Source organism: Rhinolophus sinicus, linkage group LG01, assembly GCF_036562045.2.
Source record: "Rhinolophus sinicus isolate RSC01 linkage group LG01, ASM3656204v1, whole genome shotgun sequence".
NCBI lineage: Eukaryota > Metazoa > Chordata > Mammalia > Chiroptera > Rhinolophidae > Rhinolophus > Rhinolophus sinicus.
In genome coordinates, this window is record NC_133751.1 from 5,960,249 (window position 1) to 5,974,200 (window position 13,952).

The 13,952-nt window shown below is 42.7% G+C and overlaps 1 protein-coding gene across 8 annotated transcripts in view; it reads left to right on the top strand.

Annotated features, from left to right (window-relative positions):
• The window catches only part of ERG (ETS transcription factor ERG), a 250,674-nt gene that overhangs the window by 219,932 nt on the left and 16,790 nt on the right, over window positions 1–13,952 (top strand). For 4 of the 8 annotated variants that reach the window (XM_074325300.1, XM_019730325.2, XM_019730323.2 and 1 more), the window contains 3 exons: window positions 9,694–9,897; window positions 10,791–10,871; window positions 12,844–12,915. In XM_074325300.1, coding sequence (XP_074181401.1) covers window positions 9,694–9,897; window positions 10,791–10,871; window positions 12,844–12,915 — 357 coding nt within the window. The remainder of the gene's footprint in view (window positions 1–9,693; window positions 9,898–10,790; window positions 10,872–12,843; window positions 12,916–13,952) is intronic. The other 4 variants (XM_074325312.1, XM_019730326.2, XM_074325338.1 and 1 more) reach the window with 2 other exon arrangements.

Here is a 13,952-nt window from a genome sequence, read left to right on the forward strand (position 1 = left end):
CATTTAAAGTGGGGAGATAAAGAAAATTCAAGACATGGAAACAAGCAAGGAGAAATTTTTAAGTGAAATAAGCTATTCCACTCCTAAAACATGATGAGTGTTGTCTTAGAAAAACTAAGGGAGGCAAAGAGGGCTGGGGAGTGGGGAAAATGAAGAAAAACAAAATCCAAATCTATATAATCCGCTCAAGAAGAGTTGAGAATGGCTACCTCCAGTGTGAAATATTTTGGCATGTCAGAATGTCAAAGATACGTTTGGAGCCCAACAACTATAATTTAGTTGTGTGTTTTGTAAATAAAATACATAATGGAATTGTTGTCTCAAGTCAGTTGAGAATGGGCACACTTTCTTACAGTTTTTGACTCTTTTGTAGGGTATTGCATAATTCACATATACAATTAATTTCATGACAATTGACTAATTAATAAATAAATGAAGTAGAGCATAATATGACCTAGGTTGATGGCTGCATTAAAAATGAAACAGTTTTAAAGTAAATAGGCATTATATATGCAGAGAAGACCCTTGGTTCTAGTAAAGTATTGAACTTCAAAGTAACTAAAGACATACCTTTTGCAAAGCACCTGGAAACCCTGCATAGAATCTAACATCCTTTTAATGCATAGCCATACTGGGAACAACATCAGTGAATTCCTTAGATACTAAAAACAAGGAGGAAACTGAGAACAGAGCAGCCCATCCTCACGTTGGCACCTGGTCATATTCAGTGGCATGGATGGGGTGGGGGTACCAGTGTCCATCACATAGAGATTTGGGTTTTACAGGTCAATTAGGGGCAGGAGAAGAGGTCTTGGGCTTGCACAAAGCAGGGAGTTGGACCTGAGTCTCTCTCTCACCCAAACCCCATGCATCCAACTGTGTGTTCCAGCAACCCCCAGGCTGATAAATTAACTTGAAAAGTGGTCGTGGCATGTGATAACCTTGGATAACTGGCAGAAGTAATACAAAAATCTTCCTGGAGAGACATGTCTTCAATCCAAGCTTTACGGAATTCCTGCAGATAAAGACCCCCTAAAGCTGACTCTGCGACCTCAAATTACAAAAGACGGGAAGAAACAATCTACCCAGACCAAGATACAGCAAAAAACAAACAAACAAACAAACAAAACCAGACAACATGATTAAACCCTCAAGAAAATTAGATCATCGAATTATGGGATAGGGACTATAAAATAAATAGATTCAAAATGATAAATACAAAAAGAAGGAACCGAAATAAGAAACAAGACAGTATGGAAAAGAACAGATAATTTTGAAGAAGAAACGAACTCCTAGAAACCCTAAAATGTGTTCCAAAAGTATCAGAAATGCAGTTGATGGATTAAACAATTGATTTGAAAAAGAAAGTAGATGAGATTGTTCTCTGAGGGCAGACAGTGACAAAGAGATGGAAAATACGAGAAGAGGCCAGGAGTTGGGCAGGACTCATGGTTATGTCCTATCTAGAATCAATAGAAGTTCCAGAAAAGAGGAAATAAAGAGAATGGAAGGGATGAAATATTGGGAGAGTTAAAAGCTGACTTTTCCAAAATTGATGAACAGGCCAATTTCCAAATACAGAAAGCGCCAGTAAAAGAAGGATAAATAAAAATCAGTCCAGTCCACACTGATCACATTCTGATGAGACTGCAGAACACCAAAGAAGTACTTTAAAGCCTCCACAGAAAAAAGACAGACTATCTGCAAATAATGGCTACTGTAAGGACAAAAGTTTCTCAACAACAAAATAGAACAGAGAGGGCAGTAGAAGAAAATCTCCAGTGACCTGGGAGACACTGACAAAATTCTAGCTTTCCTCTGGTCTCTTAACCTCTTTTTTTTTCCTGCCACAGGCCCATTTAGTACTGTCGTGAAAACACTACTGCAATGGGTTCTTTAGAATAATGCCTTTAGATGAATAAAATAAACTTCAGAGTAATACTAAGGAAACAAGTTTATTAAGAGGGCATTCTAATCTATTAGGTAATTTGAGGGTGAAATAAAGATTCTTTCAAAGACAGGGTGAGTTTGTTGCTAACTTACTTTCAGTTCAGGAAATAATGAAAGATTTAATAAACAACGGATCCTAGAGAAAAGGAGTGAGATACAAGAAAGAAATGGGAGCAATGAAATTCGTTAATATGAGGGTAGGTTAAAGAGAAATGACTATAAAATGACAAACACAGCCTCCTAAACAGAGAGCACAATAATAAGGTGGGATAAGTACATTGGACAACACAGTCATGTAAAATTAAGGATGGACAACTGGAATTCAGGGTTTCTAAATTCCTTGCATTCTTTGGGGAAAGGATATATTCAATGATTACATTTAGATTTTGTTTAAAGATTAACAAATAAAGAAATAGAACTAGAATTTTAAACAACCAAACCAGTAGAGAAAGGAAAAAAAAAGGAATGAAGAAAAATAGATTGACCCAATAAGACATTTGGAAAGGAAAAATAAAGAACAGACAAAACAAGGTGCATAGAAAGCACAAAATAATGTGGTAGAATCAGATAGATCAGTAACTATAAATGTAAGTAGACCAAACTTGCCATTAAAGACTGAGAGTAATAGATTTGATTTTTTTTAAAGTTTATTGGGGTGACGTTAGTAAAGCTACATAGATTTCAGGTGTACAATTCTGTAATCCATCATCTATGTATCATATTGTGTGCTCACTACCCAGAGTCAGTTCTATTTCTATCACTATATATTTGATCCCCTTTACCTTCTCGATTTTTAAAAATATACTTTAAAGTCAGTTATGTACTGTTTATAAAAACATCTAACACAAAGACAGAATGACAGCAAGCAGCTAGAATAAGATATACAATCAAATTCTAATGAAAATAAAGCAGACAAAAGTGGAAATAGAAAGCAGGAAGCATTACTGGAGATCATTGAGGGTTATTACATAATGAAAAAAGGTTACATTCATGAAAAACAATGATAAACTTGTATAAACCTAATAACATAGCCTCAAAATACAGAAAGAACTGTAAGGAAAAGTAGACAAATACACTTTAGTGAGAGATTTCAATTTGTCTTTCTGTAATTGATGGACCAATGACATAAAAATTATATATATACATTGCCAGTTTTGATCCAATAGTTATTTATAGAAACCTGTGCCCAACAATTAGAGATAATACGTTTTTATTAACACTCAGGATGCATTTGCAAAAATTGACCACTCAAGAGTACACCAAAAAAATAGAAACAACCAGTATAAAATAAAATCAGTGTCATAGAGACCTCATTCACTGGCCAAAGCGCAATAAAATTAGAAATGAGTAATTATCAGAATGATAACACCATCCATAAGTTTGGAAATTAAGAGGTTCAGAAACAGCCTTGAGTGTAGCCTGTTTAGTTGATCAAACTTCCGTTTCTGGTGGAGTAAAGTTCAAATTCAAGCCAGATCTCTCTATTGGGCCTGCTTCATAAATGTAAAGTCGGTCCCTACAAGGAGGCAAAATGTTAAATCTTCTTTTTATGCGCTTCTGAGTGTCTCTGACAGCCGATTGGCAGACTTGCCCAGGGCCACACTTGCCAAGATCTCATAGGATTGTGAAATGGCTGAGAGCTATATTGTTTTGTTTCGTTTTTTGGAAGGGGGGGATGTTTTCATTACCAAGATTGATTTTTCTATCTGGAAGCCAGTGTTTTACAGTGATATTGTTCAAGAAAAATGACGCTTAGGGCTTATATTATCACCAGTTTGGCCCTGGTTTAGTCTGACTGTTAATTCATTCTTCTAGTGGGGACTCTGAAATAGGATGTTTGCCTGTGTGGGATATTCTCTTTCATGCAGGTGTAGTACAGCACGTCTTCACCAATGCAGTGTCCTTCAGCTAGCTTAAATGTCTACTTTAATATTTCTCTGGCTGCAGTGGAACTCTACTAGGTCAGAATCCAGTTCCCGGGAAATGTGAAAAAATTCACCCCTCTTCCCCCCATCCCCCAACCCCCACAATACATTAAACAGTGCTTTACTTTTATTCAGTTTTTATATTCCAATTTACTGAAATAGCATTCATAAAACTTTGGGATATTAACCCTGTAATCTAAGATACAAACAAGGGGCTTCAGAGAGAGAGATGACTTCTTTTTCCCTGTTATCCTGTACCGTGGGGATTTGCCATTTCCATGTCCGTGAAATGTGGAATGACACAGATGTTTTCAAAACAACTGGACTGGAGGTCTGAAAACAAAACAACTTACCTTCAGTGGTTCATGATTCATCTGACAGAAACACCTCCAAAAGCTCCTTCAAATAAAGTGACAACTCATACTCTTGGGTTTAAAGGAAGAGGCTGCCCCTGCAATGATAGATTGTTTATTTCTTTTTAGCCGAGTGTGCAATGCAGAATCCAGTGTGTGAATGCGTTATTTCTCTGCAATATGCTATATTGGCAAAGTGCTTTCACATACATTATCTCATTTACTTTTCTATTCCCCTAACATTTCACTTAATTACCCTCTGAAAAAGCAAATGAATTCCAGAGAGGTTAACATTCACATCTAGTAAATGGTTGAATCAGACCCCAATATGGGGATTCTGGCTTCCAGTAAAGCCTTTTATTTTATCACCAAGTTTGCGGTGCTTGGTGTAATTGAAAACATTCTTTGATTCCTCAGACAGTTTCAATGACTCTTCAATTCCTAGATCATAAAGTCCAGCCTTCTTAGCAATACATTCCAGGCTCCCCTTGATCTGACCCCAACTTTTATCTGCATCCCCATGTGTCTGTGGCTGTGAGCCCGCTTAACCCCCCCTCCCAATCCAGCCACAGCGAATTTCTCACCTCTCCGTCAACACATAAGATACTTCATGCCTCTGTGGGTATGAAGCGGGGCTCAGGCTGCTCCCCAAACTGAAGGGCTTCTTGGCTTCTGCACCCCGCTTCCATCAAAATCCTATTCATTAATGCAGCCTCTAACCAGACCCCTCTGGTGCAACTGTTCCTCCTTTTTCCTGTTTGGAATGTTTAGTTGCTGCTTCTCTGTACTTCCATGTCCCGCTTGGGTAACACAGATTTAATTCTGAGGTGTGGGTTGTGTTCATAGCTGTCACGCTCTGTGGATTCTCAGCATCTCTCTTTGTCGTGGCTGCCTCTGAATCTCTGCAATACCTGTCCATGCAGTAAATACTCAGTAACTCTTACTTGAGTTAAATTAATTTTATTCCTTATCCTACTGGAGTCATTCCTTAGGTCCTTTGCATGCTCTACATTGAGGAAAACCAGGCTCAGTGGCAAGGTTAGGTGACAGGTTCCAGTTGGCACCACTACCCGGAGACAGAAGGAGTGGTTGCCACACCTGAATGGAGGCAAAGGTGACACTTCGGCTGGGGCTCACCCTGCTCTCCTTCCCTTCTCCTTCACGTGCATAGCTGTGGGTCAGGGGCCAAGGCGAGGCATGTGGAATCTTGGGGGACCTTGTGAGCTCCCATCTGTGATGGCAAGGTGGGACAGAAGCAAGAAAGCTTTGCTACATAGCAGGGGTCATGGAGGTGACCCAGAGACTCTGTTGGGCTCTCTGTGGGGTTGAAGGGTGAGCTGGGACCCAACACACGGACCTGAACGCTAAAAGACTATCTATAGCTGCCACATCCCTGCCTGGCCCAGGTAGCTGGGGTGGAGTTCATTGTCGTTGAGGCAGGACCTGGGCCTCCAGTGTTGTTATCACGTCCCTGCCCAGAGATTCATTCTAAATGCTTACAACTCAAGACCACTGAAGACAGACGCCCCAAGGAGGTGGTCAGTGTAGGTGAAGGTACAAGAAGGGCTGGTCCTCTCAGCAGTGGCTGGTGTGTGGGCCCAGGCCTGGGCTGTCGTTCAGGAGATGGCAGCTGGTTGTGTGTGGGTGTATGACGAAGCGGTGTGAGCATGGTTGGGAATGACACCTAGGAAGGCAGCGGTGCCCAGCAAACTTAGGGCCATGTGCTCCTTGCTGAGGAGTTTGGCTTATTCCCTGCAAGCTGTTTTCATTACAATACCTGGAGAGGGCGTCCAGAGCAATGCTGCCCCATGCACAGGTGGGAAAGGCGTGTCCTCATTCACTCTATCAAGTGGCCTTATGTCACTTTTAATATTCTTTGCTTATAAACTTACAGGGCAGAGGTATGGAGATCAAATCCCGAAAGGATACAAGAGTAACCTGACTTTGTGTAATTTTATTCTTTTGAAATGAAGCAACTCCCATTAACAAACTAAGAAAGTGAGATTAAAATTGTATATCCTAGAATGTAATTTAAACACTTTAACACATTTATAAAATGCTTTGTAAGACCTTCCTTTGACTTTTGAAACATAGAGGAGAATAAAATTGTTTACAAATAACTTTAACCCAGGTATTATGTCTATTGTCCATAAAAAAGACAGAGAAGATACAGGTTAGTGAAAAAGAAAAAGAAATTTCCATCGCCTTTTCCTCAGAAATGATAGTTGCTATTTCATTGCATATCCTTCCAAAATTCTTTCCATAGATATATTTGTATTTCTTTGTAAAATATAACTAATACTGCAATAGTGTTTTTGCACTTTTTAATTTAATCTACTTTGAATATTTTTTTATATCTACGTATATGTATTCAGCAGCATTAGTTCTAATTTCTAAATACCACAGGAACATTCTTAAATGTACCACAACTTAACTGGTTCTCTTTTTGTTGGACATTTAGGGTGTTTCCAGTGTATTGTTATTATAAACAACACTACAAAGAACAACCTTGAAAATAAATCATTGCCTGCATCCTCTTGTATTTCCTTAGGATACATTTCTAGAAGTGGAAATTTTAGTTCAGAGAAGATGCACATACTTTTTTTAAAAGATGTTTGAGATATATTGCCGATTGTTCCCTGGAAAAGTGGTGGTGACTTACACTCACGCCAGCATCCAGGAGAATGGCCGTTTCACCAAAGTGGGAATTGCAGAGATGAGAACAGCACACGTCGAGGAAGTGGTCTCTGGGGTCCCGAGCATAATTCCCTTAAAGGAAAATTGAATGAGTCATGACAACCCAAGGCTTTGCAAGGGAAAGATATTAACAGGCACACCAAGGGACGATAGAGATTGGCCTTCTTTTGTTTGCTGCCTTCCTCAGATGTCAATTCACCATGTTAACAGGAACCCAGTGATTTTCAGGAACTTGCTTATGTGTCATCTGTAGACTATCTGGTCCCACCATTAAGAGAAGAAAATGCATTCCCAGAATGAACTGATTTCTAGGCAGCAGTTACACCAGAAAATAGCCCTCCTGTGTTGTTAAAGGCAAAACTAAACAAAGAAAAATAAAAACAAGCCAAGTGTGGCTCATGTCTAGTGGTGGAGTTTCCGGGAGGTGCTCTGGAGAGGCCTGAAAAGGAGGGGTCGTCAGAGTGGTGTTCTCTGCTCACAACCCAGGGTGAGGCGGATTTGAACTGAGGGTCCAAAGACCACAATACGATGCATTTCTGTATCATGAGGAATCACAACATGCCCTGAGAAAAAGTAGAAAAAAAGACCTATGAAAACAGTCTGGAGCGTTGAACATTTTTTCCCTGAGAGGAGAATCCTGACCCAATGGCCAAGAGCCATCTGAACTTCAGTGAGTTGGACAAAGTCAACCTTCCTTGTATGCATTCAGTTTTCCCAGACTCACAAAATGTTTCCATGTGTTTGGATCAGAGAGGAGCAGGCACACCTTTCTGCCAACACTGCTGTTTGAGTTTTCGTAGATGTTCTTGTGTTTGCAACAGCCAGAGTCCTCCTTAGTTTCCAGATTCTGTGCACTGACTGCTGGTTGAGGGTGTGAGGGTGATAATAGTGGTTGAAATTCAGTATTACTGGTAAAATTGACAATGCACGTGCCCAGGGTCCCAGCAATGCCACATCTAGGGCGGTACCCCAGGCCAGCCAGCATGTCCCCGAGCTTTGTGTGCACACGGGTCATCTGAGGAGCTTGTGAGTGTACAGCCCCCGATACTGCAGGTCTGGGGTGGCACGTCTCTCATTAGTTCCCAGGTCATGTCGATGCCCCTGGGCCCAGCGTCACTCTGAGCCCTGCGGCCCAGCGTGGAGGGTCTGAACCTTGGCTGCACTTTAGAATTACCTGGTGAGCTTTGCACAGCCCTGATGCTCAGGCTGCTTTCCAGCAGAATTAAATCAGGATCCCTGTGGCAGCGGTAGCTTCTCCATCTCCCCGGGGTCCTGGCCTGGAGCCCAGGCCGTGGACCGATGCAGATTCTGTGACATGTGCACATTCTGTGAAATGGACACAGGATGTCCATTGATGAGAGGTTGGGGTTGGGTCTATTCATCTGGGGTGCCCGAGAGCTGCTTCGATGGTTGAAGGTACCTACGTGGATTGACTTGCATACATCTTGAAAACACAGTGCTGAGAGTCCAAAGCAAATCAGAGACCATTGATGTTAACTTTAAGAACACAAAACTGTATATATAGTTGATACGGTGAAAGTATGCAAATGTGTACAGGTGTGAGGCATGTATCAACTTCAGTGGTTACTTCTGGAGTTGGCAGGAGGGGCATGGCATGGGTGTACATTCTATTGGGTTTGAAATAATTTCCTTCTACTGAAAAAGATACGAAACAAGAACCATATGATTTCACTCATACATGCAATATAAAACAGAAAGCAGCAAACATAAACAAACAAACTCACAGACACAGACAACAGTATGGTAGTTACTAGAGGGAAAGGGGCTTTTATGTGTAAGACACACACAGAAAGGAGAAGCAACCTCAGGGGGTTGCAGCAAGTTGAGGGACCCTGGGGTTACAACTCTGGGCCCCCGCTCCCTGCCCAGGTGTCTCAGGGACGGGAGCGAGGAGACCCAGCTGCCCTAAATGCCCACCCTTCCCCCCCAAGCTGTTTGTGCGGGGTGGTCCCGGCTTGTGTATCCGTTGGGGATCAGGGCCCTGCCCTCCTGGTTCTACTGGGGTCCCCTCCCATACATGGCAACAGAGCGTGATGACATTGTCTGCATCCTGTGGGCGTTTGTGTGCCACAGCTGTAGTGTGAGTCACCCAGCCACCCTGCTCCTGCAGGTGGGAGTTGTAAAACCAAGTTCTCTGCCGGAAAAGCTTGTAACTGACAGCTCTCTCCTAGAAATACTAGCTCATAGGAGGTGGGAGGGTTTTTGGCTTACCTATACTTTCTCTCCAATTCTGTGGTCAGTGTTTTTCAGTATTTTGTATAAATACTTTGTCTTTATTTGCAACCTATAATTAGCATCTTCCTGATATGTGTTGCTAACTCCTAATTTCATATAAAGATACTACCAGTAGTTTTCTAAGGAGTTTCCATTTATTTGTATTCATTTTTAAGTGAACACATTAAAGTGAAAATAAATGTGGGGAAAAATGAATACCCTCCCATCCCTATAGGAAACTTTAGGCTACGTGTATCTGAGCAACAGAGGGGTTGGTGGGGTGAAGAATCCTAAACTTCCAGGACAATTCATTTTAAAGACAATGGTACGTGTGTGAGTCACTCGGTGTTTCTGTCTTTCCCCCAAGCCTTTGCCTTGGACCTGTCACTGAGCCTGGTTTGAGGCTGTGCTTCTGGAAGAGCGGAGGGCTGCTCTGGAAAGCTGTGGCTGGCGGGAAGTCCCACCCGGGGTCTGATTCTGTTCCAGAAATTTGTCTTCAGGAGTTGATCGGATATGTTTCCATCCCCTTTCAGATCCTACGCTATGGAGTACAGACCATGTCCGGCAGTGGCTGGAGTGGGCAGTGAAAGAATACGGCCTTCCAGACGTCGACATCTTACTGTTCCAGAATATCGACGGGAAGGAGCTATGCAAGATGACCAAAGACGACTTTCAGAGGCTCACCCCCAGCTACAACGCTGACATCCTTCTCTCGCATCTCCACTACCTCAGAGAGAGTAAGATGGTCCCCACTCCGGACACAGCTCCCTGGCGTGACCGTTCTTGTAAACCTAAGCAGCGGAGGGTTCAGTCCAGTTTGCCGACAGCGTCTTTCTGCCCTAACCCAATTCCCACTCAGGATCTGAGCAAACTTGACACCTAGAAGGTGACGACTTAGGTGAACATGTGGTGAGAAATAGCGCTTTTGCAAGAAGCCGAAAAGTCACCGTAGCATTCAGCTGCCTCCTCCAGGGTCCCCTCCACAGAGATGACACGTCAAAGGGAAAGGAAGCTTTATCTAGTTACACATTATTTCGTCTTCATGGTGCCCCAAATGAAATAGAAACACTATGGAAAGGATCCCCCTGGGTGGGGAGTATGGGTTCATCTTCCCTAAAGTTAAACCAAGTCCCCTTCACATCCCACTCGAACACGAAATGAGGGACATCTTCACTTGGTCTCGTGAGATGTAGCTTAACCTGGCAGAATGGGAATGGCACACTGGCAATGAGAGGCATGAATCCACAAAGTCTGCTGCATGCTTTCATTTTTCAAACGTCAAGCATGGTCAGAAGGAGAAAGTAGACATAGTGCGACAGTGGGGAGGTGGAAACTCTCTGGTGTAAATGCTTTGCCTGGCATCCCAACCACTTACCCCCTGAATTAAATATGGGTCCCCATCTAGGTTTTAACATGCTAACAAGTAGCAGGGCCATGGGGAGGTTTCCAAGTGGCCCATGTAACCATGTAATAGGGTGGGCGTGGGGGATGTCTTTCTTTCTTTCTTCTTTCTTCTTTCTTCTCTCTCTCTCTCTCTCTCTCTCTCTCTCTCTCTCTCTCTTTCTCTCTTTAAGGAAGGTAATCCTCTCTTTTTTTTCATTTTGATGTTGCTGTTTGTTTTGTTTTGTAGCTCCTCTTCCACATTTGACTTCAGATGATGTTGATAAAGCCTTACAAAACTCTCCGCGGTTAATGCATGCTAGAAACACAGGTAATGCTGGCCCTGCCCCTTTCCCCAGGACAAGCTTAGGGTCTTGTCGCAGATTGCATGCTTTAAAGGTGGGACGTGGGACAGTCCGTCCATTAGGAAGGCGGAACACGGAGATGAGCCCTTCAGGGAGGGCTTCTTCATACACGGGAGGCTCTGTGCTGAGGTACCACCGCCTAAAGGCAGGGGGCGCCCTTTGGTTTCTGCATCTCTTCCCTTCTGCTTGACAATCGAAGGATTTCTTTTAACCAGATGTACAGAATTAGCCTTTAGCTGCAGCCTCAGCTCACATTTGCTGGATTGCAATCTGGGGCTATTCGTCCCCAGATTTGTGCTGTGCTGACCATAGAAACTAAAAGCATGTTTGATATAAAGGGGCCCTTTGGCATTCTCCTTTTCTTTTCTTTCTCTCTCTCTCTCTCTCTCGCTCTCTCTTTTTTTTTTTTTTCTTTTTTTTTTTTTTAAAGGAATGTTGACTAGGACAGCAGGAGTTTTATTGTTTTCCTTTTTGGTAAAGTGTTAGGCCACTTGACTTGCCCTGACTTTAATTTTGTCCCCAGACTTTGTACATTTGCAGAGGGAATGTCGGTTACTATTTGTGAGCTTTTGTTGAAAGGGAAACGACGTTACAATTTTCGAGTGTATGAAATGAGTTACTAACCAAATACCTGCTATTCCATCTCTAACCATGGATTCCACATTTGATTTGTTTGTTTACTTTTTGCCTGAGCCTAGAGTCTTAACATAGCGCTTCATCCGGGTTAACGTCCCCCTTCCCTCATAGCAGAGGCTGAGAGTAGAGACTGGGCTTTCTTCGGAGGAATTGGCTTGTGGTTGGTGTCCATTTCCTCCCTCCGTGACAGAGACAGGCTGCTCTCCCTACTTCTCAGCCTGCAGGGACCCTCTGTCACTACCCAGGCTAGGGACAAAGCCATCAAGTGCTGGCAAGCCATAGATTACCCCCTTGTAAGCAAGCAAGCCAACTTATGGTCGGCCCTCATGTAGAAATACAGCAATGTTCCAAACCCTTACCATTGCATTTTAAAATGAATGGTGTGAGTGAGTCCAGGTTTGACTATTACAATGAAATTCCTAGTTGATCTTGGTCCTCAGTCTTCAGAACACTGTGCTTTTAATCTAAAGTAAAAAAAAAAAAAGAAAAAAGAAAAACAACTTTGAGTCGTAGTATATTTTTTCAATGTAAGCCACATGCATTTGTCTGTTAATGACCTTGTGGCCAGAAATAACAAATAGCTTAGACAAAGTAATTTCCCCCTCTTAGGAAACACCTTTGAGCGACACATGTTTTCTGATAATTTCACGGTCATTAAAAAAAATGTTAACAGTGAGCGAAAGTTTCGAGAAAGCTCTGATTTCATTATTTTTGTTATTGTTAAACATAGAAGCAATCGAAGAACAGGACAGCCAATTCCAAATGGACTAAATTGCGAAAAGGGAAAATTTTTCTACTAACATGATCATTAATTGAGAGAGAGAGAAAGGGAAAACAGCCATTTGAATAGAGAAGTGGATTAATTTTTAATAAGATCCATATACTCTTTGGCAAAATATTATAACTCTTTGGTACTACTTTCCAAGGGCTCTGTAAAATGTTTTACAGGTTTTTCATGCAATTTCAAAATTAAAACACACACCATAGAAATTTTTTAATAAACTGAGATTGCTGGGCGTGGGAGTGGGGGCACAAAGATAGACTTCAGCAAGAAGCTTGAAAATCAGAGCCCAGGACACCTTATAACCAACGGGGTTCATTAGAGTTTCATGTCTGCCTCTGTCTTCAGAATCTGTTTCTGACCCGTGTATTGTCCATTCCTCCAGAATCTGGTATGGCAGGTTCGAGGAAGTTGCTTCCCTCTGTCGTCACGGGGCAAAGTAGATTGGGCACCGTTGCTGAGATGGGCCGACAGCCTCAACAAAAGACCTTCACTTGTTTTGTCTTTCCTTTTGTCTGCAGGGGGTGCAGCTTTTATTTTCCCAAATACTTCAGTATATCCTGAAGCTACGCAAAGAATTACAACTAGGCCAGGTACGAAAACACCCCTGTGCGATCTGTTCCCAGGACGGCCCGTGAGATCCGTGACCTAAGTCACACGATCAAGAGAGCTGATCCTGGATCGAAGCAAGTCCTAAACAGCCTTATTCTGCCTCTGTGGGTTTGGGGCCTAAAGGCAGTCAGACCATTTCACTGGAAGATCACACTCACAGTCCCTGAACTGCAGAATTAAAAGCAGACCAGCCCCTTAGCTAGCTGCTCTGAAAGTCAGATGGGCAAAGGTGGCATCCCGGATGCCGGCAATCAGGAATCTGTCCTCTTTTGAGTTAATCGAAGGACTTACATGTAATCTAACCCTTCTCAGGGGAATGGCAGAAAGCAAGAGGGGTCCCCATAGCACTTGCAGCCCTTTCCCGGTTGCTCAGAGCAGAAGCATGCAGTAGATAATATCTACCTCCAACTCTTACTTTATGTCTGTCCCGATAATTTAAATAGGTAATTCATTTTCATGTCATTCACACAAAAAATAAATGTTTATCAAGTGTCTACCAGTGCCAAGCACGATGTTAGATACTGGGACTAGAAAGCTGAGCCAGACTTCAGAAAGCCTCCTGATTTCAGAAAGCTGGCTTGTGCATTCCTCAGATGTCCATGGAGCGTGCCCTCTGTACCCACTGCAGAGGGTACAATGGGCACAAGCTCCCAGGCCCACATAGAGGTTGAATCTAAAGTTTTGGTGATTTCAGTAGAGCCAGAGACACTCACACCCATAAATATGTAGCCTTCGGGGCAGCGACGTAGAGCCAGAGACACGTGGATGTTTAACCAAAAGTGCTGATTTTACAGAGGCTATAGGAGCAGGCAGGGGGAGAAGCTCACCCTGCCATGAATAGAGGAAGGACGTTCTCTAGAGGAAGGATGGTACATCCAAAGAGGAGCAGATGTTAGCCCGGTGGAGAAGGTGGAGAAGGAGGAAGGGCATTTCTGACACGGGGCCGCATGCCTTATACACCTAACCCCTCACCAGACTTACAGCAACCCCGTAAGCTAGATACTGTGCCAGCCTCACA